This window comes from Pyxicephalus adspersus, chromosome 6, assembly GCF_032062135.1.
Source record: "Pyxicephalus adspersus chromosome 6, UCB_Pads_2.0, whole genome shotgun sequence".
Classification (NCBI taxonomy): domain Eukaryota; kingdom Metazoa; phylum Chordata; class Amphibia; order Anura; family Pyxicephalidae; genus Pyxicephalus; species Pyxicephalus adspersus.
Genome location: NC_092863.1, coordinates 56,016,220 through 56,043,708, shown reverse-complemented (window position 1 = coordinate 56,043,708; position 27,489 = coordinate 56,016,220). Strand labels below are relative to the sequence as shown.

At 38.0% G+C, this 27,489-nt stretch overlaps 2 protein-coding genes across 3 annotated transcripts; one reads left to right on the top strand and one right to left on the bottom strand.

Annotated features, from left to right (window-relative positions):
- Positions 1-1,040: 1,040 nt before the first annotated feature.
- On the top strand, positions 1,041-14,852 carry MORN3 (MORN repeat containing 3). 2 transcript variants are annotated; one of them, XM_072415913.1, is made up of 6 exons: positions 1,041-1,620; positions 4,069-4,230; positions 5,626-5,783; positions 7,769-7,928; positions 10,655-10,839; positions 13,081-14,852. In XM_072415913.1, exons 2-6 carry the CDS (start codon positions 4,086-4,088, stop codon positions 13,144-13,146), a joined length of 714 nt encoding a protein of 237 aa, XP_072272014.1. In that variant the 5' UTR covers positions 1,041-1,620; positions 4,069-4,085; the 3' UTR covers positions 13,147-14,852. The 2 variants fall into 2 exon arrangements, with proteins under 2 accessions (XP_072272014.1, XP_072272013.1); XM_072415912.1 differs by lacking the exon at positions 1,041-1,620 and having other exon boundaries at positions 3,925-4,230.
- LOC140333903 (calcium release-activated calcium channel protein 1-like) lies at positions 14,620-25,598 on the bottom strand. The gene is made up of 2 exons (XM_072415910.1): positions 25,205-25,598; positions 14,620-18,862 (listed from the first exon to the last, which is right to left on the bottom strand). The coding sequence occupies exons 1-2, from the start codon at positions 25,433-25,435 to the stop codon at positions 18,311-18,313; spliced, it is 783 nt and encodes a 260-aa protein (XP_072272011.1). The 5' UTR covers positions 25,436-25,598; the 3' UTR covers positions 14,620-18,310.
- Positions 25,599-27,489: the final 1,891 nt, after the last annotated feature.

Here is a 27,489-nt window from a genome sequence, read left to right as displayed (position 1 = left end):
CTTGTTGGCTCCCTGTAAGGATGACATTCTTCTCATTGACCACCAATGTGTGCTGTGGATATAGCAATTTTAGTAGGGATTGAAGACCTGAACAATATTTCAAAGGTTTCCTTGATTGAGATTTCTCACTCTGTCAAAGTATGAAGTCCTTAGAAGTCATGGTGTGCTTGTCTGGGGGAAGGCAGACCCAACATACACATATATACCTATATATATATATATATATATATATATATATATATATAAAAACGCCTGAGTGGTGTTGGAGAGAACTCACATAGGTTTTTCTGGGGCAAAGCAGCCCAATCAGTGTAACTGCACTGATAATACAGAATGAATAAAAGTTAAAGATTAAGGGATCCCAGGAGAGCCTAAACTGTGTTAAGGTAGCTTTGGGTTGCCAAGCCTGTTATATTTAAGAATATAGAAAAAGGAGAGAGAGAGAGCACCTGCTTTTTGAAGGCAAGGTACAATAATGTAGTTTTAATGTTTTGTGTTCAGCTTCTAACAGAGTCCAACTGAACCCCTTATACATAACAAAACTAATTAGGTTTAGTGATATTTTGAGATTATAAGTGGTTACATAAAATATATATAGTACAGTCAAATCTCAAATTCCCAGTGCGTTTCGCCATTAGGCTTCCTCAGGGGATTTGCTTGAGATACCATCTGGTAGAATCAAATGAATTTGTTGGAAGTAAATAAAACATGAGGAAATATATACATAGTGTTATAGTTCAATATTCGGTTATCAGGCAAAACAAAATGAATAAAAGATATATCCATAGCTAGAGGTTCATTCATCAATATCTAAATTTAAAATGGAACTATAATTAAAACTGCAAGCAAGCAGAATTAGTTATTGCAGAAGGGGCAGGAGATGTCTTTTTGCAATAAAACATACCTGCCTGATCGCTTCTTTTATTTAAGGTACACTGAGCTGCACATGTGCATCCTTCTATGTTTTATCCCAAGTAAATTCAGAAAACCATATCTTCCATTTCACACTCTTAAGGGTGGGGGTACAATTGTCTCAATAGCCTGCAAGTTACCAAAGGTTTTGGACAGTAGACTGGTGGGAATGACTCTATGGTAGGTGGAAAGAAGTTAGGAATATTGAATGAGGGGGTAAGAGAGGACAAGGAGACTCCTACATAAATTATTCAGGTTGGTGATGTAAAAAATATTATTAAGCCACTAATTTAGTTTAGGAGTCAGGTTTATCCCCATTGGAAGGGAAGAGTTTTGCTCTACCTGGAGTCAGGTAAAAATATTTATTTTCACCACCCAAGAACAGCAGCATGCTGTAGCGCCATCTAGTGTCACACTTAGGAAAAAATGTAGGAGACCAGATCGTCATTCTAAATCAGCTTTAATAGCACGCAGAGGATACCAAAGAGAATCATTTTATCATCGATGTGTTGCCAGTCTGCCAGAGTAAACTCAAAATGTAGAAAAGTTGTGGGAAAGGCAGGAGTGCAGCTGCCATTCGGGTGTGACTGACTTCCGGCCTAGCTGACTCTCGGCATGGCGTCCCGTTGCTATGGTTACCAGGGAGCGTTGTAGCTCCAAACACATTGATGTTCCTGCATGCAGAGGAATCTCTGTAAAGCCGAGAAGGTAAAATGTTGTCTGTGTGATATTCTCCTCAGGCTGACTGTGTTGTATGATAGTGGTATTCTGTTCATACTGATTGTTTATACATGCTGAGAGGTGCTAATTTTGGCTGCTTTTTGTCATCTGTTCAGATTGAGGATTGGGGTGTAAGGAAATCAGTAATAACAGAGTTGGCAGGTTGTGTGATAGCAGTCGTCTGATTGTGAAGTGATAAGAAATGATTGTATAGCAATATCGCATATATTCATACAACACAGTCACACCTAACACTCATATGCAGATCCGCTGCTCATTTTTCAATCTACCGACTGGTCCCATTGGTTTTCCGAATAATAATTGCTCGGTTGGTGATCCCAATACATGGCACACAGCTTAGATTCGCAGGATTGGATAACGTGTACATCTGAATAACAATTACCAAAACGTCTTCCCGCAGCCAACTGTGTACCCAAAAATCATTTACCTTGAAGCACAGTAGACCTCAGTGAGGCTGTGTTCAGACGAGGGCTTAAAAACCACGCCATTTACACTCCTGGGCATTAACAGTAGCACCTGGGATGGGTAACAGGTGATATCCTTTTTCAGGAGATTGCTTGTGCAGGCATTTACTTGGAAGCTCTGCATTTTATTTAACTTCTATATGGAATTTTATATTTCTAAACTGAGCCCTATGGTAAGTTCAGATCGGCTTCAGGATGGAGCAGTCCCTTGCGGCTCCCAGATGGCACCTTGTCAGCCACTCACAGCACAGCGCCGGGTTAATAAAGAACCAGCATCTGATCATATGCCAGCTGGTGGCAGTAATACTGCCACTCCAATTCATTCTAGCTTGTAGGGTCTCCCCAAAGGCAGCGCTTCACTGGGATGAGGAATTGATAAACACACCACAACCTCATGGCCAGTGTGAACATAGCTTTGGGCAGCTAAATCTGGAGGCGGCATGAGACTGGATGCCATGCTGCTTCCCACAGCCATTAGAATGGATATTTTCTGTTTTCTTTTGATAAGACCAGTGCCAAGAACCATTAGACTACAGCAAGATCCTGTAGCTAATTGGTAAAACTTACCAAAAACTTACTGTTTACTGGGTATCGTCAGAGTGTGCAATGCTAGAAAAGGGTGTGATGTTCAGCACAGCCAGGGTAGAATGGTAAAACTATACATTATCATACATCTCCTATAGTTGTGTAAAGTGCACAAAATAATACTGCTTCAGTGTTCTCCCCAGGCCCTTTTAGCTGGGTGCACCACCCGGCTGTTTTTGGGTGGTTACTGATGAGTTGGGTCACAATTAAGGGGCATCTGTCCACCTAAAATTTCTTCCCACCCTGCTTAAAAATATTTCTGGGTTGCTTGTATACCTGGATTAAAGTTAAAGAAAAAAACCCTATCTATAAATACCACACTTTACATAAATCCGTTGGAGATAAATCAGTATTAGGGATGAGCAAAATTGACAAGTTAAGCAAAATAATTTCAAATTTATCAGATTCCCTTGAATCAATCAAAGTTGCATTCAAACTCCTGGGAAGTAAGGAGCACCTGTGGGAACATGTCCCACGTAAAACAATTAGAAAAATGTGATTATTCTACAAAAGTTATGTGAGATTTAAACATTGTCACATTGTAGTAATTCGCTGAAATGGCTGGTTCGTTGGAATATAAGATTAAAAGAGCTCTTTTGTGTCTTGCATGGCTCTCTAAAATAATCCCTAGTTATTTAAGCGGTTATTTGTGAATTTGGGAGTTGGAAGCTTTTCAGAACAAGCAGATAATAATTTGACATTTCATGTAATTCAGAATTAGTTCCACTAGGTGGTGCTAAAGTGTATATACATTTACAAGGGGCCAGCTTGTTGTGGCATTTTATTCATGCATTGATATTGTTAGTATTGTACTAATATTATTAATATGATTATTATTATTATCAATAACAATTAGTTTTATTATATACAATGATTATTTATAATAATATAACTTCCCAGAATCCAGTAATAATAAGCTGTTTCTTTTTAGAGAATAGGGGCAGAAATGTACAATATCACATATCAGACATATTTAGGTCTAAATGAATTAAATATATATATTGTTGGGAAACACATACAATTAACAATTCATTAAAATGAAATATTGTATTTGCTTTCATCCTTCACTCTATCTCGGGGCTGCTGACCTCATGCAATCTTTTTTACAGCTACTGTCTACAAACTGTCCATATTCTCCAGTGATGGCTACATGACATTTGCCATTGTGGAATTTGTGTTGGTGAAAACACTGCACCATGTCTGTTTAATGCCCATTTGCAAATGAAATAATGAATAATGAATTGACAATTAAAAAACGGGGCCTTTATGGCAGGATCACCAGATGTAATTTTAATGAAAGCTGCAGATTAAAAGACTGAAAGCAATTTTTTAAAAGTTTTCTATATAATGCATATATGTATTACAGGTGCCAGTGCCAATGCTATGCCCCTTACAAAACACCCCAGAGACACAGAACCTCCATGGAGAGAATGGGACAGAAAAGCACAGAAATCTGGCCTGAGACACACTGTGTACTGTGTAAATGGTGATCAGTACACTGGAGAATGGCTGGACAACTTGAAACATGGTAAGACATTTCAAAATACAAGCAATGATTTACTTAGAGCTTTCAAATTAAAAAAAAAAATACAGTGGTTTTGTTACACATTGGTTTTTCTTTACAATAACTGTTGCAAGGAGACACCTTAAAAACATTGCACTCCATGTGTGCCTCATATTTTATTTTAACGTGTTAAAGCTAAAATCTATCCATATATAAAATACAAAATTAGATGCAGCTCTAATAAATAGATCACATTTCAGTGCACTTTTTTAAATGCAAGCTGTGTAAGTGCCAGAATTTGAACTTGTATCAACTTCATTTTTTTTGTACAGCAAGGGTGAAGTGTGAGGAGAAGTATAAAGATTTAATAAAGGTCTATGATGACAGGAAGTATGCTGATAGCAAAAGAGAACAAAGTGACAGAGTGGGGTGGGTGGGTCCAGGTCAACTTGGGCTCAGAGAAAGCAGGATAAATGGTTTTCGCCTCTTGAGGCAGAAAAAAGGAACGGAGAAGAGATCCCACTCATAGTATCCCCAAGAGATAAAAGTACTATCAGGTGGTTTAACATGCCAGCATCTACCAGACACTGACATACATTGGTACTTTGGTAGAATGACCCTGAAAGTATAACAACATCAAAAACCTGAAAATCATTTTTTATAAAAATCAGTTTTAAACCTAACTTCATAATTTCATAGAATGAATTCTCAAGGCTTTATTTATAAATCTAACATTCCCTCCAACGTTCCCTTGAGGAAATCAATACTGCCACAGAAACACATGGACCTGTCAGATTCCGGTGATGGAATGTCTGATCCCTTATAAATAGAGTCCTTTGTGATCGCCCCAGTCTAAGAGTCGTCTTTGTGCAGGGTTATAACCCTTAAGTGCCAGCTGTGCATTCAGTGCTGTGTGGCCATCCTGAGCAGATGCTTTAAGTGTTTTGACTAAAGGGCCACATTGCTACGTATGCTGATGAGGGGTGCTATCAGCACTGATTGACATCAATTTACTACCAATCATTGCAGGACAGATTGTATTAAGTATAAGTGACACAAGCTCTCTTTGATTTGGTACTTGAAGACTTTAAGCTCTTGTGATTAGATCCCAGGATCAAATTTTATATTCATATTTTTGTATTTATACCTATAAATACAAAGAGAAAGGAGACTTGCTAATGATCGTTTGGGTGGAGGGCCATTTTAAATAAACATATGAGAGAGCAAGCACAAATGTGAAAATCAATTCAAACCTAAACACTCTAATGCTAACTCAAAATTGGCACTCTTATTCAATGTATTGTACATTTCTTGTAAATGCTATGAACAGCTATTTCATTTAGGACAACTTTCATCTAATATAACCTAATTGTGTGTCTGAAATGACATTTAGTACAATGACATTTTCTTCTATTTCAGGAAACGGTACTTACGTGTATAAAAATACAAAATCCATTTATGAAGGTGACTGGAAATGTGGGAAGAGAAGTGGTTTTGGAACATATAGTGTTCAAGACCCAATCACTGGTGAATACGTGAAGGTTTATTCAGGATGTTGGGAGAACAACAAGGAACATGTAAGTTGTAGGTTTATAAGAACACATGGCTGAAATGATAAATTGTAGATCATGATCTAAGCATATGTAAACCCTTACAGTAAACTTCTTGTTGGCTTCATTTTAATCTGCTGACCATGAAAAGCGTTTTGTTATACCTGTAGTAATACCTGTTGCTTTCACCAGTTCTTTGTAATGCACCACCAAGCAGGGACAACAACACTTCTATACTTAGAAATTCAAAGCCAAAAATCTACTTTGATGTCATGTCAGAGAGAAAGTTAGACGTATGCATTGTATGCATCACATCAAGTTATACTTGCACCATGTATTTTTTTTAATTAAAAATGGAAAATGTAGTAATATGATTGTTTTTCATTGCAATACAAAGTGTTTCATCATCAAAGCTATTTATTGCATATGGGATCTTTGGTTGGTTTTGCACCAAGCACCTCAATTAGGTGTTTATGTGATTGGAAAAATATTCACCATATACATGTGTGTGTGTGTGTGTGTGTCCATAAACAAGAAGGAACAAGTGAGAAATGGGAAATTGATTACATCATACAAATGAAACCGAACCGCCCAAAGATGTATTAATCACTGCTAATGAGTCAACCAATTGTGTTTTTAAACTGTAGTTTGATCCATGAAGTCTTAAAACCAAAAAAAAACAAATATTTTCAAAAGGCTGTAATTAAGGAGTGATACAGATTTGAAAAGGATCCTAAAGTTCCCTCTGGCTGGATACAATATTTCATTTTTCTCCTGTGGTTTATGTCTGGTTCTGCTTGATCATGAATTGATTAGCTTTATTGGGTTTGTCCACCTGATCACAGTTTGTTGTGCTATTTCTCTCAGCTCCATTGGTACAAGCGTGTTAGTCTTTTATAAACAAAATTTACATGTTCATACAACCATCACCAATCGTAACTGTCTGTCTTCTGGACCATGTACTGTATGTACAGCCACATGCTGCCTAATGTATGGAAAGAAAGGTTCAGTTCACCAAAAGTGGCTGCTGCCATATAAATGGAAATAAAGTAATCTAAAGGCATTAATGAACAGTCAGATGGGCATGAACAACCCACCATTGCAATTATTTTGTACAAAATACATAGAGTGCCATGAAATATGTCATTTTTACAATTTTATTAGCATGTTACCAAGTTTACTAAATATTGGAAATAAAAAGAAAAAACATAACGATGTTGCTTTAGGAATATTAGGGTTAAAAACATTAAGGCTGAATTCACACATTGAGGTTGTGGTGCACTCACGCCAGTAACCGCTGCCTCTCAGGCCATGTAGTGTCTCCCCGTAGCAGCCCCATAAAGAATAAATGTGGGTGGCAGTGACCGGTACAAGTACTGCTCACTGCCGCCGGAAGTCATGTCACAACCAGCGCTGCTGTGTGAGTGTACAGATTGAATAGCTCAATCCAATTTTTTCTATAGCTCCATCTGAGGTTTGAGTGAGACCAAGCAAGCTATAGCTGTTTTGCCCATATTGCTCTGGGAATCATTTGTCATGTATTATAATGTACCCGTAGATAAAACTATAGTGCAGAGAAGAGTTAGAACCTTAGTTAGATTTTTATGATAGAAAATTGATTGTCACTTTCATTTTTCTTTTTGTTCTTCATTTGTAAATCAAAGATTATATACTGTATATATTATGTGCTGTAGTTTTAGCTTCTAAGACATCATTTTTTAAAATGCACCATGCACAGAGACATTAAACCTGCCCAAGGTGTAGCACAGGAAGTCTGGTTCTATAAGTAATGCATTTAGCATACATACCACCAATATTATCCCCCCTTCTAATGTGTGTTACTTCCCCTACCTCCTAGATTGTAAGCTGTTTGGGGCAGGGTCTTCTCCTCCTCCTCTGTCACTGTCTTTATCTGTCTGTCATTTACAACCCCTAAATAATGTACAGTGCTGCATAAAATATTATATAAATCCTGTTTAATAATAATAAATTACACTGTGATTGCTTTTTAGGGCTATGGAACATATTTTTATACAGGCAGAGAGTATTACGAAGGAGACTGGAAGAATGGACAAAGAAGTGGATGGGGTAGAATGTACTTTGCCAACGGAGATATGTATGAAGGGGAATGGCTTGAAGATAAACACTGCGGACAAGGAATGCTAAAATTAGGTCCGTACTTTATGTATAATTGCAATACTTGTGTAGTGAAATATGTTCCCTTTACCCATAACACTACAAACAACTTTAAAGATTAAGGCTACATCAAAATCAATGGTCTTTTTTCCCTTCCATAGATGGAAATGAATGAAGAAAATCACCTGTTTAACAATCACTTATTTTATGAGATTATTTTCCCATTTTTAGCATTGCCATGGAAAATTCATTTCATCAGACTAATCTCGGCAATAAACCAGAAATCTTCTGTAGTAGCATTACACAGGCATAATATGTCTAGGAATTATTTCAGTCTCTGATAAAAATCATATATCTCTGTATCTGGCCTAAGGCCTTGTCCTGTATTATTGGTAATCTGGTTCATTTGGTACAAGTTGTACTTTAGGACATGGCCCCCACCCCAGTGCAGCCCACCTGGACATATACTTACATTTATCCTCATTGCAGCAGTCTACACTTTTCTGAAGCTGCACTCTGATTCTTTCCTATGGGGAGCTGTATTTATGGAATGCAATTGCTGGATGAAAGCAGGTCAGTGACCTAACTTTATTCTGCTGTAGTTAGGGCATATTCAGATTAGTGGTATTTTACCACAGTGTTCATCACTCAAACATAACGTGCCCCAGAGTGGTAACAGGAATCATCACGTAGGCTTTTTCAGGCAGAAGGTTGCAGAAGGCTAGCAGAGTGGGGTAGTCTTTTTTTTTGTTTTTGCAATTGCCTGAAAAAAGCACTTTAAAATGCTTAAAAAGACTTGCAAAATTTGTGACAATCAGTTCTTATTCAACTTTATGGATGTACTGAGCAACCCCTGAACGCTGCATGTAGCCTCTAAAAATCTAAGCAGCAACACTGCTGTCCCATACCAGCCTGTTACAAAAGGTTAAAAAAAGTTAGACCCATTCAAATGTTAATCTTTTATAAGTGTAGTTTCAAATGGCAAAACTGCCTACAAATACCACTACTTTGTTCACTAGTATGTCCTAATGCTGCATTTCTTCACTGCCAGCTGATGCTACTAGTCTTTTGGGTTGAATGATTGCCAGAATTATGTAACAATCAGCCAAAACTTTAAAACCATTGACATGTGAAGCGAGTAGTATGGATTATCTTGTCACAGTGACACCTGTCATGGGATGGAATATGTTTGGCAGCAAGTACAGAATCAGTTATTGAAAGTGATGTGTTAGAAGCAGGAACAATGAATGACTGTGACATGGGCTAAACTGTGATCGGTAGACACACTCCAAAACTGTTTTTGGGCTGTTCCTAGCACTTTGGAAAGTATCCCATAGAAGGAAAACTGGTAAACTAGTAACAGGGTCATGGGAACCCAAAGCACATTGATGTGTGTGAGGGTAATACTAGCTTGTCTGGACCATTACCATAGAGGAGTTAATATATGGAAAAATATTAAAAAGCCAAACCAAAAACAAGCAGACCATAAGAAAGATGAAGTAGATCAAACCTTACTGCATATGTGGCACCTAAGTGTCAGAACTGCACTACAGATCAATGAAGAAATGGGAATGGCCAGATGTATGTGTGCCTTTTTCTTGGGGAAGAGATGGCATCAGTTAGGAGTATGGGAAGAAGTGTAGAGTCTGGGCTTCGATGGGTTAAGTCTATTTTGTAATTTTTATATATATATATATATATATATATATATACATACACACACACACACACACACATGTTAAGTTCTTTCAAGACAGTGATTATAAATAGAACTGGTGATGTGCTGCTTTGTCCTAGTAAGAAGTTTCCGTTTTGGTCTCTGTGGGTTAAATTACAATGTCTCTGCAGCAGAGAACTCAGTAGTATACAGTCTGTGTAGATTCTCTGCAGAAAGTTTATCAGAAACTCTGGGGACCCATTTATAATTCTTGTATAAATATTCTCTGATGTTTTAAACATTTAGATGGAGCACATAATATACTGCCATTTATAAAACTGAAGAAAATTAGAAGTGAGAAGGGAGAGACTTGATCACACACAGGCAGTGTGCTCTTATCTAAATACTCCAAGGTGACCTTTAACAGCCTTTTTTTGTATTGTGATCATTCCTATTTCATTATAGTATAAACAATTATGTTAAACTAGAGTGTCTTTTCAGAAGCTATTCTGTTAATAATATTCGGGTTAGTAGTGTAAGTAGCTATTAATATTTCTGGTGATAAGCAGTGGAGGGAGGTTACATTTGGCTGCCATTAGGCATCTATACAGAACAGCGTACTAAATATGGAGGCTGCACGGGTTCACAATTTTTATTTAGTCCTATGGGAAAGTAATGTGGAAGACGCTTTGTTGGAGCAGCTTTGGGAAAAACAATAGCAAATGGACAAAATTTGAAAACCTGTCAAATCACTCTACAGAACAACATACAGACGGCAGTGGTCCAAAAATGCTCTCTGCCCCCTCCCCTGGGCCCTGTGTCTTCAGTTTACCTTGTTTTTTACCAAGCTACTTGTCATTCCTCTCCACCAGACACATTGTACGATCAATGCAAAAACTCATTTATACTGTATTAGAAAAGTGACAGCAATAGATTGTCACCAGCCACTCGTGTGTAGCCTTGTCATTGTTTGTATCTTTCTGTCAATTGCAACCCCTATTTAATGTACAGCGCTGCGTAATATGTTGGAGCTATATAAATACTGTATAGGGATAATATTAGGCTGAACGTGGGTGTTTTTCTAATATGTTGTGTCCATTAACAGCAAATGAAAACCGGTATGAGGGTTCATGGAAAAATGGGAAAAAGCATGGCCCTGGACGATTTTATTACCTAGATAAGGGGCAGATGTATGAAGGAACATGGGTGGAAGATATCCCAAAGTGTGGAACTGTGGTGGACTTTAGACGTGAAGAAGCATCTATGCCAACAAAGTATCCTATCCCAGGGGTAAATGGTTTATATTCTGCATGTTTGCCGATTTTCATCTGAATCAGAATTTGGTTCACAAAAGGCAATAATGATCTATAACTGTTTATATTAATCAAATTCAAGTTTTTGCTCAAGGGAAAGTCCCCATAAAGCAGGGGTACCCAACATGCGAGTACTATAGCGTGGCGAGGCCTTGCCCTTTATCTACCAAATTCTGCCAATTTTCTTAGGATGGCCCAACAATTATCCAAAACCCGTGGGTACCTTAACAATACAATAACTTTTATTAACAAAGCCTTACTTCATTACTTAATGTGCTTTTGTAGACTTTACAGGGTGTGTCTATGTGAACAAAATATGTATTCTTTCCAGACACATATCATGAGCAAAGTGAATGTGCTATTAATATGAATGGTGGAATAATCTCACTGGTCTAAAGGCCTTTGGTAGATACCATCTGCTTCCTTTGGTTCATTGCCTGTATCCTGTTTCCGCCACTCACATACAGTGTTTAGTTTGAAATCTTAATGTAGAAATGGCTTAGTTCTAGAGCAATTGCACAGGAAATAAATTCTTTAGATTAGCTTCTGTGAATGGTGATATTTACTGAAAAAAACAATATATGTCAAGTTGTATATCAGAGTGCCAATAATCAGTTAAAAATGTTGGGACATGCACAAGTTTTAGTCTAAGTGCAATAAGGAATTTAATGTTTTAATATAGAATCAGTGTCAGGCTTATTGTCCTCTTTTGAGACATTGTATTTTACTTTGTCCTGGTGACATTCATGACATTGTTATGAACTTAAAGGGGAACTAGACCGTCCTATTCTATCTGCTGAGGCACCATTTTAAGGACTTGTACAGGCGTCCAGTGGGCATCAGATGATTGTAAATGAACAAGCGCTGTACACACAGCACAATTATGTGCTATGGAGAGTGGAGGGGAGGATAAGTAAGCAGCCTGTTGATGTGGCTCCTTTCATAGGAGTGAACAGCAGTAACTTATCAATCCACCATGGCAGATAGATGAACAATGTCGAGGGACCACTATACACATCAGGTTTTCACCCAAGATGAATGGTCATGCTCATCTTGATGGTTATGTGTGTACATAGCTTTAGCTTCTATTTAGAGACGCAGTTGCCATGATACTGCACTATAACACCAACAGATTGGGCTTAAAAGTGCAATGAGCACTACAATTGCCACCTGAATGCCTTTCATGTAGCATACAGTTCACATGAACTAGCTGACAGAATGCAAACACTGAAGAAAATATCAAACCACTGCCTGCTCAGCATGGTTAAAATGTACACTGTATAGGGAAGGTGCAGCAAAACATATAGATATTCATGCTTGGATGTCTATATTACAGAGCAGTGTGTTAATATTTTTGTCTAGTTTATCAGCATAAACAATGCTCAGACAATCACTTAGTGTGACTACCCGCTGCTCCATGTATATGGTACTAGATAGGGCTGGGTAATGTTTTTTGGATCTGGTGTCTATGCAAAGAACCCCAGATAAGTCACCTGAACAGGTGACACTTTATGCAGACAAACAAAAGGCATCCAATGTAATATTTCTGTGGGGTAACCTTGGACCACATTGCATGGTGTTACATAATTCAGCTGATATGGCCTCTTTCCATCTGTACTCTCCATGCATTTACTTCACAACATAGTTTCTTCCTTGTGCCAAAAAATTGTTTTCTGTAAAGAATTGAATGGACATCTGAAGTTCTGCTGCAGCAGTGCCATTATAAATGTGTTCTTTTATGTTTTGTATGAACAGTTGTGCTTGTCCACGCTCATTAAGCAAGCAGGATATACAGAGCATTCTCTTACCTAATAAAGTCATTTAGCTGAATGTTGTGATTTGGAGGGCTAGTCATGCCAATGTACTTAGCACGCAAGATGAGATTAATTCTTAGATAGTGCCTTGGCAACAGTTTAAACAACAAAATAAAATATGACCAAATGCCACTGAAGTACTTCCTGTGTACCCCACCTAAGGTACAAATCAGAAATAAAAGTGTTTTAAATAGGCAGCTTCCATATTTTATTTAGAATCACCTAGGATTCAGTATTAAGTTATATTAAACATTTCCCATTGACAAATAGGTTTTAGCAATATGCTTTATATACAGATCAAATATTTTCCTGGCAATTGTCTTAAAATAAATCTCTTGAAACATCTGACATATTGGAAATGCACAGCTTGAAGAAGTAGTACAATGTTATGCTTTGTTTTCTAGGTGACAGTAGCAGATCCTGAAGGAGTTCTACAAATTGCCAGAACATTGCTTGAGAAACAAGAGTAAACACAAAGTTTCTGTAACGTCATCCTCTGTTGGTGCATAAAGCACAAGCCATATTGTAAATACCCAATTTTAGTATCACACTCCACAATCAGTTATGGTATTATGGGTTCCCTAGATGAGGGACTCTTCCCACTCATGGAAGTGTTTGTTATACAACTCAGATTAAAATGTTTTGTGAAATGTTGCAAGCTGGTATCGGTCGGTGCCTCTTCTAAGTGGCTTCTGGAAAGTTGGGGAGAACCCTGGAGGCAAGCAGTTAACCTAAAAAACAAAAGCGCACACATACCTACCCTCAGTATTGTTCCTAAAGATAAAACTGCTGGGCAATGCACATCACAGGTGCACTAAGTGCTTTGCTTTATGTACAGACAACATTACGTTCTGTGGACCTACAGCATTTATATATAGACTCTGCATTATAGCGATTAGTGAAAGCAAGAGCCACATCCTGTAACACTGTGTAGCCTAAGATTTGGGTTTTGGGCAGAGTTGTTTTTTTATTTAGGTTTAGGATTGGTAGACATTTTATCTCCTGGCATTTACATTATGGTGTGGTCTTGACCCACACAAAATAATTGTCATTACATCTTTAAGGAACAGGTTTAGTAACAAAGCTGTAATAGTGAAGTCCCACTTTTATGCAATGCACAACACACTAAGTTAATGAATGGAAGCTGCAACCTATTTGTAGCTTTTCATTATACATAAGCTGCTGTCAGCTACTGATATACAGAGGCGCTCCATGTGTAAGTGCAACACTCCTGTTAAAATCTACAAAGCTCCACTGTTTCTTTGATATCTGATTCCATTAGGAGTGCTGACAGTAGCTCTTAACATATAAAGAAGAGCATTTGGCTGACAGACAGTAGCTCTCCCAGTAATCTGTGGCCCTGGCTTGTGATGTTGACAGCCTTGTTCTATGCAGAACTGAAAGCAGGAGTCCCTTGCCCCAGCTGTGCCAACCCTCTCCAGCTATCACAGAATCCAAGATAGTCAGCTGGCTCCGGCCAAAAACAAAAAGGAGCTGCAGTAGCCTTGCTACTAAAAAGCTCCAGGCATGAATGACAACTGTTTTTTGTCATAGGATGTAAAATGTTCTAGGTTGACATGCAAGTCATCAGTGAGCCTCTTGTATACCCTGGAAAGAATATCCAAAGAATAAACATACAAACTGCAAGAAGCACAAGTGTCTGATAAGTAGAAAGAATCTAGCTAATCCATCATTCCATGTATGGAAAAATAAAATAAAAAAATAAAATAAAAAAATAAACCAGGGTTTCATCCACAGCTCATAGCACTGTTAGTTCTACATATAGAGATGAAAAGTAGGGAATATTTACTTCCAATTACAACACACTAAAATGACATATTAGCTGTATTGTTAGGCATGTTTTTTTTAAATGCTGTCCATCATTACTTTTTCCTCTAGTGTGCTAGTCATAGCAATAAATAAACACACAAAATAGACAGACATACCGTTTCCATACTTTTCAGCTAACCTCTCTTTATTTTATGACCCTTAAACTCAAGAATTACATTCTGCCAAAAGTTTTTTCTTACAGTGCTTTGAACTCAAGTTTACAGGAAGCAACCTTTGCATCATTATGTGCTCTTTGTAAATACTGTATCCTGTTCAATGTTAAAAAAAGAAAAAAAAATATCTGTGCAATACAACATAATAAACTTCTGTGCAGAGGGTACAAAAATGTGTATTTCTGTTCTCTTTCTTAATATCTTCCAAGCATTTGCCTTATAAATATAGAAGGAAACATTGCAGGGTTCTCCCCAGGCCCTTTTAGCTGGGCGCACCTCCCGGCACTTTTCAGCACCCACCCGGCTGTTTTTGGGTGGTTACTAAAGAGTTTGGTCACAATACAGGGGCTGCCACCCGCCTACAATTTCTTCCCACCCGGCATAAAAAAAATTCTGGGTTGAGCACTGCATTGCAAAATCCTTAATATAGCTTGTATGAAACTAGCATATTATTGCTGGTAGTCTCGCAGTATTCAGTACACATCACAGCTCACACCTTAAGATTTATTTCTACAAACTTTAACAACCATAAATAAAAAAAAAAAATTATATCTTGACCTTTTTATTATTTAACAATACCTATATACACAATATGGTATAGGAAACCTGTAAAGCAAAACACCTCTTAAGGTGAAGAAGCATTTTCCCAGGCTTGCTTAAAAAGGATTCCGCTCAAATCTGATGTTTGGATATGAAGTGCATGCTGAATCAACAACTGGCTTGTGACAAAGGATCTAATTCTAACTGTCCCTTGCAATGTCATCTCAATACTACTGCTACAATCTGTGTAACAAATAAAATGAATAGGGTGAGCACAAAACAAACAAAACAAAAAAACATTGTGATGGCAAGTGGGCATACTTGGGTGTAGAGATACTACTAGATAAGGTCCACTTTTAAAATGTTCTTTATCTCCCCTTCCTGAAAGCCAGGATAATTATATTGGAGGGGGAAAAAAAAGAAAAGAAAAGGGTAATATGCTTGTCATTGTTTTGCTGGAGGTGAAGTCTTCCTCTTAGTTACAATATCTTGGGGAATAGCAAACACTTCACATCTCATGAGAAAACCCTTCTGCACAATGCTTTTCTCAGCAATATTTGTAAAGGCCTACATTACTTATATCACACTGGAAGGAGTGTAACCTTACCTCCCCCCAAGTAATACAGGTATAAACTCCTCTTTTAACATGGTTATTCAGCATTTCAGAGTAACTAAAGTGCCACAATGTCCAATCAGGCAAGTAATTATTGCAGAAGGGTTCAGGCAATTTACCTTCTGCAAAAATCCTTCTTACCTTACTAATCCCAGCTTCCCTAGAGCTTGCCAGGACTGAATGACTGCAAGCCCACATGCCTGAAAGAAAGTTACATTATTCAGGCCAATCAAGATAGCCTAAAATGACAAGGAGGGAAGTGAAATGGGAAGAATATGGCGGTGCCCTGCAAGGCAATAAAGACAGGTGAATATTAGGGGTTTAGTTTAGATTCAAGAAACAGCAGACCAATATGTACTCAAAACCAAATTTTTTTTTGCTGGACTAACACACACACACACACAGCAAACCCTTAACTCTGCCCCTCTCTTGTATCAGCAGCACGATTCACAGTTTAAATTTTTGAGTATGGCATTCAACGTTCAAGTACAAAGTTGAATACAGAATGACTTGGTGGGGTATTCTGAAAGCCAAGGTCCCAACAACTAGCTAAACGTATTACCGGAAAACATTGCCGTAATTAACCATGTTTATGCTCATAATTAAAGCACATAGTACGAGGTCCATAATGTATCTAAAAATCTATAATGAGAGACTTGCAGTATCTTTTTTCAGGTTTTATTGCATTCCTATACATTTCTTTTTGCTTTTTATCATACTGATCTTTACTGGAGGTCACCAGGGAAAAAAGTGTTTTTCTAGAAAATATTATTTCTGTCATATAAGCTAGTTGGTTTATATGAAATTCTGATGTAAACTGTACAAAAACTACAAGGACTATAGGGTTTATTTCAAAAGAGTAAAAATAAATATCTGCATGCCATAGATCAGTTGTAGCTCTTAGTAGTTTTATTACACCAAGTGTCCTCCGTGCTTCAGGTTATAAAACATGGCCTTAGTTTAAAAACACGACTTAATTTCGGATACAAAAAAAGAATTACAAAAAAAGTTTTGGCTTCACAGAATATTTTGAAAGTTCATCAAAAGCACAGGCACAAAGGACAGGATACCAACACTCAGGTCTGCATTTGTGCTATAGTTTCCCTTCGTGTGTCAAAGCTAACACAACTGGTAGCAATAAACATTTTCATGATTTAAAAAAAAAAACAAAAAAAAAAAACACACAAATATGACTAAAGTCCCAGGTGTAATATGAAGGGTTTCCTTCGCAACACAACTGAGCTTTACTCACAGACCGATTACACAGACCGTTTTCCAGCATTAAACATAGCACTTGGAGTAAATGTTTTAAATTTCCATTCATTCCAATATGCCAACTCTTTTGGACTGTAAAGAGAAAGCAGCCCTGCAACGTTTGGACAACGTTACAATGCTTACAATTAACATTGTAAAACGTTTACTATTAACATTTGTAAAACAAGTGTTCAAAAAACCATCAAACTCTTAAATCCCATACAAAACCTGCTTCTGAAAAGAAGTTGTCACAAGAACCCTGTCAAATTTACAGAATAAATATGTAGACCAGGAGTGAAACACAACCAGATTTTTTCAGAAGCCCCTGAACTCCTCAACATCTCCTCAAGTACTTTTTTCTTTTTTGGAAACCTCCTTGAAAAATTAAAACTCCATAGAGATTGCTTTAACAATTTAAGGGATTGAAGGGATATATATATCATACAAAACTTATCAGGTTAGATATACTTACAATGTATCCATGAAGATACATTGAAGGCACTTTAAGCGATGTTGTAAACTTACTAATAATAAAATACTACGTTTGAAATGTGTGATTTGCAAATGTAAAAAATGTTGATCAAGGTCAATTATAAAGAGTCTTTGCATATTCTCTGTTAAGCATTCAAAGCATTCCAGTGGCTCACACATAGGTAACTGTGGCATGCATTACAATACATTCTTATTAGCTCTCTACATGCAACGTTTCTGATTTACATTGGCAAGCAAAGCAATCCAACACCCACCTTCTACCCTGGTAAGGCTGCAGTGTTCTTTGTGACAATCAAAGACAGCAGAGGACAAGCATGCTGCAGGATTAACAGTGACAAAGTGCACCCAATCAACCGCTGAAAAGATCCAACCTGGGATTGGTCCACAATCCATTTCACCCAAAGTAAAACATTTATAAACATTAAATTTAAGGTGGGTAACATTTTTCCAGCAGCCTGTGTGTAGACAGAATCCTTTCACATGCACATATTTCTTACACAGATCTACATTCTGCTCTGACAGAGACATATCTATGCAAACTGATAGACTTGCTTATCTATCTTAAAATAGAGGAAGATATTGGTAGGCCCTCATTTATTTCACCCCTTGCCTGACTAAAGTGAAAGTGCATTCTTAATACAAAGGAACTGCCCCTTCCAAAATAACTTTTCGCTTATGTATCCAAAATATTGTAAGACAGGAGAATATAGCCCTTTACACAAGAAACAAAATTTATGCATAATGACCAGGGGATTGGACCAATTCCCCTCTGTGGTCCAACTGGTCCTGAAGATGAGCTAGCTCAGCAAGTTCATTTAGCTCCTGGAATTGTCTATCTGTTTTGTGACTGACCAGTGACCTGTAGAAATGAACAGCAAATACTATGAAGATTAATCCAAATGGAACCATGATAGAGGTGGAGGCTATAGCTGCTGCCTCGCCAGGGCTTATAGTGTTGTTGGCTGCCGTCTTTGGACTTTTCACTGGAAGAAACTTCACCCAACAAAGCAAGACAACTTCAGCCAGAAACAGCAGCGTCCCAATGACTGTGGAAAAAGCCCATGCTAATTCAATGTGACGGTGCATCTTTTCATGAGGTGACTCTTTCACGGAGTTCAGATTATGGACATTGCTCACTGCTTCGATGTTGGGAAGAATGCAAGTGCTGATCATCAGTGCAAATAAATGTACAGCAACCAGAACAGTAGTACAAGCACTAAAAGCAATCAGGAGGCCAGTGGGGTATTCATGATCTGATTCCAGTTGGACTTCAACCATTGCAACCTAAAAAAAAAAAAAAAAAAACACACAAAAACTTACACAGCAGTAAAAAGGAAGACTGACTTATGGCACAATCACAGGCAGAATTATTAAAAATCTGTCAAAATGTTGATTAAAATCTGTCAGAAGAGGCAGTATGGCCCTTGTGTAGTGTTGTACAACATAATTGTAATTATCTAGTGTAATGAAGATCTTCTAGTGTTCTTCGTGGTTTCTGCCATCATGAGTTATAATGGTCCTAAAGGGTAAATAAGCTTAAAAGTACAAGGACTTATTTTGAAACACATACAAGCAGAACTATACTTACCTTTGTGGTCATAAACAGTTTTCATGGGTCCCTTTAAATGTCATATTGTCTATTAAAACAAATGATTTGCCATTGCACAGTACACACATTGTTTTCAGTAGAAGGAAGCAGGTCTTTACTCTGTCTTTTTTTTTTTTTTATTACCGTTGGCTTAAAAATGCCAAAAGTTTTGAATACTAGGAAGAGAAGGGTAAAATGACAAAGACAATGATGCACTGACCAGACATGTGAAGAAAATACTAAATCCATTAGATGGGGTAATGGCTGTGGCAAAGAAAAATACATGGAACTGGCCACCAGCTTTAAAACAAGCCATCACTGGAACAGGAATGGGACAATAAGAAAGTGACAGTAAAAAGACAGTTTTTAGAACACCTTACAATGTGCTTTACCATATGATATGATTATGTATATTATTAAACATGCAAAAATTTACTCGATTAAAAATGTAATCCACATATACCACATTACCACAATGATCTGGGAATGTTATCTATTGCACTTAGCCAGAAACGCCTTTTGGTGAAAGCACCAGAACACAATCAAGTATGCTACATACACATATCTGCTGTTCAGATTTAGGCTGTTTTGCCCAAGTTCCTTTTTAACAAACAGGTTAAACACTATAATACTATAATAAAGCTAGGCAGACTGTAATTAATTGCTTTTAGACCATATGAATGAGTAAAGCATGCTAAATGTGGTTCATAAAAGAATTCATAAGTACTTAGCACAGGACAAATAGTTTAGGGATTTTCTTTTTTTATTAAGAAATTCCACACTGCTACAGGGGATGTATTAGTTGAACATTTGTTACCAGCTCAGTGTTTGAAGCCAAGTAACGCCCCTGCTAGAACAACAATTGTCCATTTATTACATACCTCATAGAAGCCTGCACAAACAAAATGTGACCGGGTGTAGTCCTGTTCTAGACCAGCACAAGATTAAAGAAAGGCACTGTAAAGATTAAGATCCAACAATCGCCAGCATTTTGCATAAACAATAGTTTTACAAAGCAAAGAGAAGCAAAAGTTTCTTAGTTAAGTCCATAACTTGTTCGGACTGTACACATTATGTTGTGTAAGTTCAAAAACTTTGACACTAGGCCATTCATCAGCTTGAAAATTTTCAAGCAAAAGGTGAAGCTAAAATATAAGGAACATCTGCTACTTGGCTGGGATTTGTCCAGTTGTGCAGCATAGAAAATGTGCATGTATAGTAGTTAATTTTCAGTTTTACCCTTAAAATACAAAAATGTAGGCCAGTGTTCTCCCCAGCCCCTTTCAGCCGGGCGCACTACCCAGCACATTTCAGTAACCACCCGGCAGTTTTTGGGTGGTTACTGAACAGTTGGGTCACAATAGAGAGTATGCCAACCGCCTAAATTTTCTTCCCACCCAGCTTAAAAAGATTTCTGGGTTAAGCACTGTAGGTGCACAGGCAAAATACCTTTTGTCACTCTAAGTTTAACCCTGCAGAAAAGTGCATGTGTGTGTTCCTTGTCCTCAGACCCACACCCCCAAATTAGTCTGCAGTCATTGTGTAGTATTTGATCCATGCTGGTGCTCCTGACTTAAGAATACAGAGATCAGTCTAATGTCAAGTGCAATGTATAGGAGTTACACCATCCTGGGGACATCCAGAGGATGAAGAGAATGGTAGATGCCATAAAGTATAGGTATGCTGTAGATATTAGAAAATCATATTGAGATCTCACCTCATTCCTCTTTAAATTATAATTAGTTGAAATATTGTGTTTCTAATTTGCATGTAAGTTGTGCAAGAAACTAAATAAGTACTATGGTTATGTTAATTTAAGAAAAAACCTTAACATTTATATGAAAGTCAAACATAGGCAATAATGAATACAAGGGAGGGTAAGGCTTTTATGTAATCAAAAATAAAATAGGCAGACATTTGTTCTATTGCAGCTACTAAAACACTCTGTTCTCTAAGCACACTCATGTAGGTGGTTTTGCCTTTCAAAGCCTGGCTTGAAACACGTCTGTGGATTTCCATTTCTTTATTGTGCAGTTTGGTTTCTTTGTGCTTTCTGAGTCTTGCTTTCTTTGAATGCTGACATTTTTAAAGGGACCCATCTGCACTTTAGGCAAAGCAGCCCCGGCACTAATATACAATTAGGCATCACTGCATTTAAAGCACCATGCAAGATTCAGAAGCTAAACTCATCCACATGAACCTTTAAAGTTCATTCACGCCACAACATATGTTCACTACCAAACCTGTGTTGTGCATTGTTGCAGCAAAGCAAATGAAATTAAGGCAGGCCAAAATAATTGCTGTGCATTATTTTAAAGGTGCTTGAGGTGCCACAGATTGTGAATGGCACTGCAACATACCAATGTATGCAACAAGGAATACTTTTAACCAACTCCTCATTTGTTTTTTCTTACTTTAAGCTTCAATACTTACCCCTGGACATAGCTGGAAACAATCTTTCATGATCATCTCCAGCGACGAAAGAGTGACAGATGAATGAATGAGTGATGTGATGTACAAACAGCACTGTTCTGTTCTATGGAGAGGGAAGGGAGAGGGAAGATGCTCTTCTTATGACATGTACAATGTATAACTGACCATATTCCAGGTGCAGTGAGAGAACTGGAATTCATACACACTGTAAATAGTTTTATTGTATGGAAATGTGATCTTGCTAGAATCCTTCAGCACTATTCTGGAGAATTTATTCCCTTTACTAATTTTACCAGCCCTTAATTCTGAGAGGCTGCAAGGCTGGGTTTATTCACAAGGTATTTCCAAGGAAATGAAGCTCTTTATTTCGGCTGCACTTCTCATGAGACAATGTCAGGTTTCTTCCTTCTCTTGAGATCTGAGTCTTGCAATGAAATCCACATCCCAAGCAGCATTGCAGAAATGTCCTAATCTATTAATACTTGCGTTTCATAATCCTAAACTATGCACGGGCTTAGCAGCTAAACCTAGGCTAGGACACTCACCAGAGGAGAAAGGCACCAAGTACATTTTCCACAACTCTTGTACATTGTGGTATGCAGACTCTCGGGCGCAGCTATTATAAATAAGCTTAAGGCTTCCAAAGTAAAATTATCAGCAGTGCAATGCACATAATACTATATTGTTGCAGTAACATTTTGCACTGGTGCTTTTGTTTTCATTGTGTTGTCTTTTAGATGTGATATATATATATGTAAAGAAATTGTTCCTTAAAGAATAATAGCATTCCAAGTACAAAAACCATGCACCAAGTCATGCTAAAGCTGTGTACGGACGAACGTTCATGATCATCCTCGGACATCAATAGAGGTCCCCAACATCACTCAAGAATCTGTCCTACAAGATCATTGAAAAACTGAGACTTACTGACTGCCACTGTGTCTGCTATGGAAGTGTCTCCTGCTTGTCCACTCCTTTCTATGGACGGAACCTTGCAGTCTGTACAGCAGCGACAGTTGCAGGAAACAATCAAACGATAGTTTCCAGCAACAACAATCTAGCACCTATATCTTTCATATGACATGAAATATATAGGTGTTTTTTTTTTTTTTTAGTTAGTTTTGTTTGCTTTTGTGGAACATGTAATTTCCAATCATATGAGATGGCGAGGGGAGGTTTCTGAGGTTGATTTATGCTAACCTCCAACAAAGACATTTCACATGAAGGGCAACATTGGGATCTGCACTTCTTGCCAACACTACAGACATCTGATCGAATACAAATGCTCTTTAATGCTCATATTGTGCCCCTACAATGACTGAAAACGATAAGAAGTCCTTGAACTGGTGGCTAGAAAAACTAAAAAGCAAAGCTGTGTAATATTCAGACATAATAGACGAGCATGGAAAATGAGTAGGATCAGACAAAACATAATTCTTCTGAGATATGACATGATAGGAAAACATATGACTATGTTAAATGTCAGCAGTAAATGGAAAATGTAGGCAACAGGGTTTATGGAACACAACCGATTTGCATGTGGGATGGGGGTGGTGTGGAAAGTTGTGGAACCTAATAGCACACTTGTTACGCGACTTCCCATTAACAGTGTATCAGCCTGTTCTGTGTGACATGATGACCTGTACAACTGTCACAATAAAAAACAAATGAGGGCAACAGAAAAAATAAAGTTAAAAGGGGAGCAGATACCATTAGCAATGACCTTCAATACAAAAAAAAAAATGTATCATTTATTGGTAAAGAGGCTGGGCATAAAGAAACACAATCAAAAACAAAATAGAAACATGTTGTGGGTTTCTTTTGTATTATTTTTTTGTCTCAAAGTTAACAGTTGCTTCCATTACAAAGGATAGATTTAGTATAGAAATATTTGTCCAACCAGCAGATACCACAAGAAGTCAGTGACTAAACCTTGACACCTATGAGAAACAAAACTCTACGCTAAATATTCGGACAATAGACCGATTTTATCCTATTCAGGAAGCCCATCTAATGCCTATGGCTGTGGTGTAGTCACTAAGACCAGTTTTAGGACCCTGTGTTCAGGTACTGGACAAGTAAAGACTTCATTGGATATCTATTGAGCATTTTAGAAGATTGAGTCCATCTCTTAGATTGTAAGCTCTTCGGGGCAGGGTCCTCTCCTCACCCTGTGTCATTGTTTGTATCAGTCTGTCATTTACAACCCCTATTTATTGTACAGCGCTGCTTAAAATGTTGGCCATATAAAATACAGTTTTATATTAATCTGGTGTCAAAGTGACCCCAAATCACAGAAGGCCATCTTTAGTCTGATGGTCAAAAGCAAAATATTTACTGGAAAGCGATCACACAAAGCCTCTTGTTCTATATTGGTAATACAGGTAGTCCCCGGGATGGGCTTCCCTGCTTGTTGGTGTGCAGGAGGCTTGGGGGGGAAGGGGCGGTTTGCATGACTTGTAGAAGAAATCATTTGCTAAACAAGGCTGACGTTGTGGGTGATCTTAGGGGGGTGAGCTCTTCTGCAAGCTATTCTTAAGCCAAGTACACAGTGTAATATTTGTTGTTAGAAAACGAACGACTAAGGACAGATCAACGATTACGCACAATTATTTTAAATGATCGTATTCTGCACAATTCTGTGCATGCTTTAATGATACGATCGTTCAAATATAATCCAATAATAATGTACACACGCTAGATACAATTGTTTGAATGATGCAGGAAGTGACATGTAAAGGAGAAAGTGTATCGTAGAACAATCCACGATCACTGAACAACCGTACACACAATAGATTGCTAACAATCCTCGCCCAATCAGATCCGCTGGGAAGTTCGTTCGTTTCCAGCGACAATCCTCGTTCTTCGGCGTCGTTGTGCACTTTTTTTGTTAACGATTATCAAACCAACGGTCATTAGTCGTTCGTTTCCAAAGATAATTATTGCACGCGTGTATGCAGCTTAACTCTTTAATGAACAAGACAAGCTCTGCAGTTTCTTTCTGTATATCAAAGCACAGCTTGCTCCAGAAGTTAATGAATGTCTAGGCTCCAAGTTTTGTTTGTGATTAGCTCACACTGAGGATTTTACACAGTAACTGAGAGCATGCTGCCTAATAATATATTGAGACAACGTTATCTGTCCTAATTGCATCTATTAAAATAATGTTCCTGTTCCGACTTGCATACAAATTCAACTTAAGAACAAACCTACAGTCCCTGTGTAACCCAAAGCAGATGTATACTTCCCCATCACCTAACTAAAAACCTCATACTGATGGCTTACTTTATTGGTTGGCCATGACGATCACCTTGGTGAAATCTTTAGTGAATACCTATCCCCAGCATAGCAGTCCAGTGAAGTCATTTGGTGACAGATCGTTCAATGAGTAAAATCCGGGATGGACACTGCAGGCTGCTTGTCATTCCCCTCACAGATCTGCCAGCATTGAGCATTGCTATCCCTGCCTGGGGTCAGCTCCATGCTATTGGGTGAATGGTGTGTGTATTGCATGGGGAAGTTGTTGCAGCCTTCCCTCCATGTGGTCCGGCGACCTCCCACACACCCGTGACAGCGGTAACCTTGTGGCACCGTGCGAATCTTACCATGGCGAATCCGGAGAGCAGAGCCGATGTGCGGCTGGAGGCTTTGAGCTTGGCCCGGCTCAGGTAGAGCTTCCTCCAGGACAGCGCCTGCATCGAGTGCTCGTTCAGACTCATGAGCTCCACGTAACTTCGGCTAATCCACTCCGGGTAGGACAGCTCCTCCTCCTTCACCTCCTGCTGCTGGGGGCACGGGCGGGATTTCTGTGGCACCGCACTGCGCTCCGGGAACATTTGCCCACCGCCTAAACCAGTGCAAACCCCCTCCTCATTCTACAGCCCGGGAAGCGCCTCAACCTCCTGGGGAGAACCAGACAACCAACACAATCTCCGCGCGAGAGAGGGCGTCACCCACCCTTTCCCACAATACTACAGCCAGTCATTTCTTAATATCCGCCAACCAAACCTTCTGTTTGTCATATTTCCGCCAACCATGGAAACCGAGCTTAGTTTTTTCTATTTCCGCCAGTCAGCTGACTTCCGCCCCTCATTAGGGGTGTGGTTATAACGTTTGTCGCCATACTTCCGCCAACCAAAAGATATACTTATTTCCGCCAATCAATCGACCTGCTCATTTTACCTTGTGTGTCTTTATAGTCGTTATATAGGCAAATCTTTAAATTACATAAACTTTCCCAAACCACTGTGTAAAGCTGAGTGATTTTTTTTTTAAATAAATTATTTACTTTCACCTTTGCAGTTAGGTTACTTGGCTTCCTCCCAAAAAATGATCTTAGACTACATTATTGACATATGACTGAGGTAGAGACATTAGATTGTGAGCCGGTTGGTGTCATGACTATGGATTTTGTACAGCACACCTTAATACAATATAAATACTGTGTAATATTAATATTAATGTCACCTTCTGTCATGATCTAATATAAAATGTGCAATTTTTCACATTATGTAACGTGTAAACATGCATTGTGTTAAAGTAGCCCAAAAAAATTAATATTAGGTTGCAAACACAATAAAAAGAACAAGAAAAATGGGTGTGCAAGTATTGCCCGACATTGCTGTACATGGCAGTGAATTACTATATATTGCTGTATGCTGAATCTGCATTAGTTTATTTATTGGGTTGCCATTGATAATAAATACCATCTCAATAACACTTACATTAAATTATATAATGCACAATGAGGTTTTAAATGTGTTCATTCAATGCACAAACTGGAACAGACTCAAAGTACTGCTGTCAGTATTTAATGCTATAATGCTCCATTACTGCAATGCTGCTATTACATAATGCCTGTGCATAATATTAAATGCATTCTTCTGGAGCTGAGGTGTTTTGATTTCCAGGTAACAAGCAAATTTGGACACTATCTTAAAGTGCTGAATGCTGACAGCACCCCATATCCAGTCGTCTAAATGTTCCCACATGTAAAATAGATCTCAGCTGAAGATACTGCCATACTTACTCATATTTCTTACCAATTTTTATAATTTACCAATCCGGCAGAGACTATTCCAGCTCCCCATTAGGATCATATGGACAGCTGGGTTATACCTACACATTCAATGCAGTTCCTATGACTTTGGTTACACAAGAACAAGTATGTCTCTATACCCATGGCACACCATGTTATATTTGCAATGAATTAATGTTAGATAATTTCTATTATTTTGCTTTGCGAGACACCTTAGCTTTAATTCAGAGATTAGAGATTGGAGAGTTGGGTGCCTCTAAATGGTTTCACTGTTGGGACCAGTAAGAAGACATAAACTTGCACATTGGATTTTAGAAACCTTGCATTACCTCATGCAAAATGCAGAATGTAAACCACAAATAAAATAATGAAACACCAGATACATTAATGTTGAAAATGTTTAGTTTCTCCCCCTTGGAGATTAAATTCAAATTTATCTTGAACTTTGCTAACTCCTAACCACGACTGTCGTATAACCAGTCATCTTATTCATTCTGAATTCAAGCAAGAGAAAATTGAATAGAAGTGACATATTGTGCTGGAAATTTTTGCTTGATGTCCGACTTTTTAATTTTCCATGCTTGTTCAGCATATGTGACTCCAAATAATTAGATCAGACTAGCATTTTCAAAAGCAAACCAACAATGTTAGTTTCTCCATGGGCGTTACACAATAAATACTGGTAATTGTCATCTTTACCTGCAGTTTACATCTGACATATTATCCGCCAATCCAGGAAATAGCTGCAAAAGTAATACACTTGTCAAATTATGGTTTGTCCTTTAATTATAAATGAAATAATCCAAAACAAATATTCTATGTGAATTTATTGCAATCTGAATCTACTGCAGG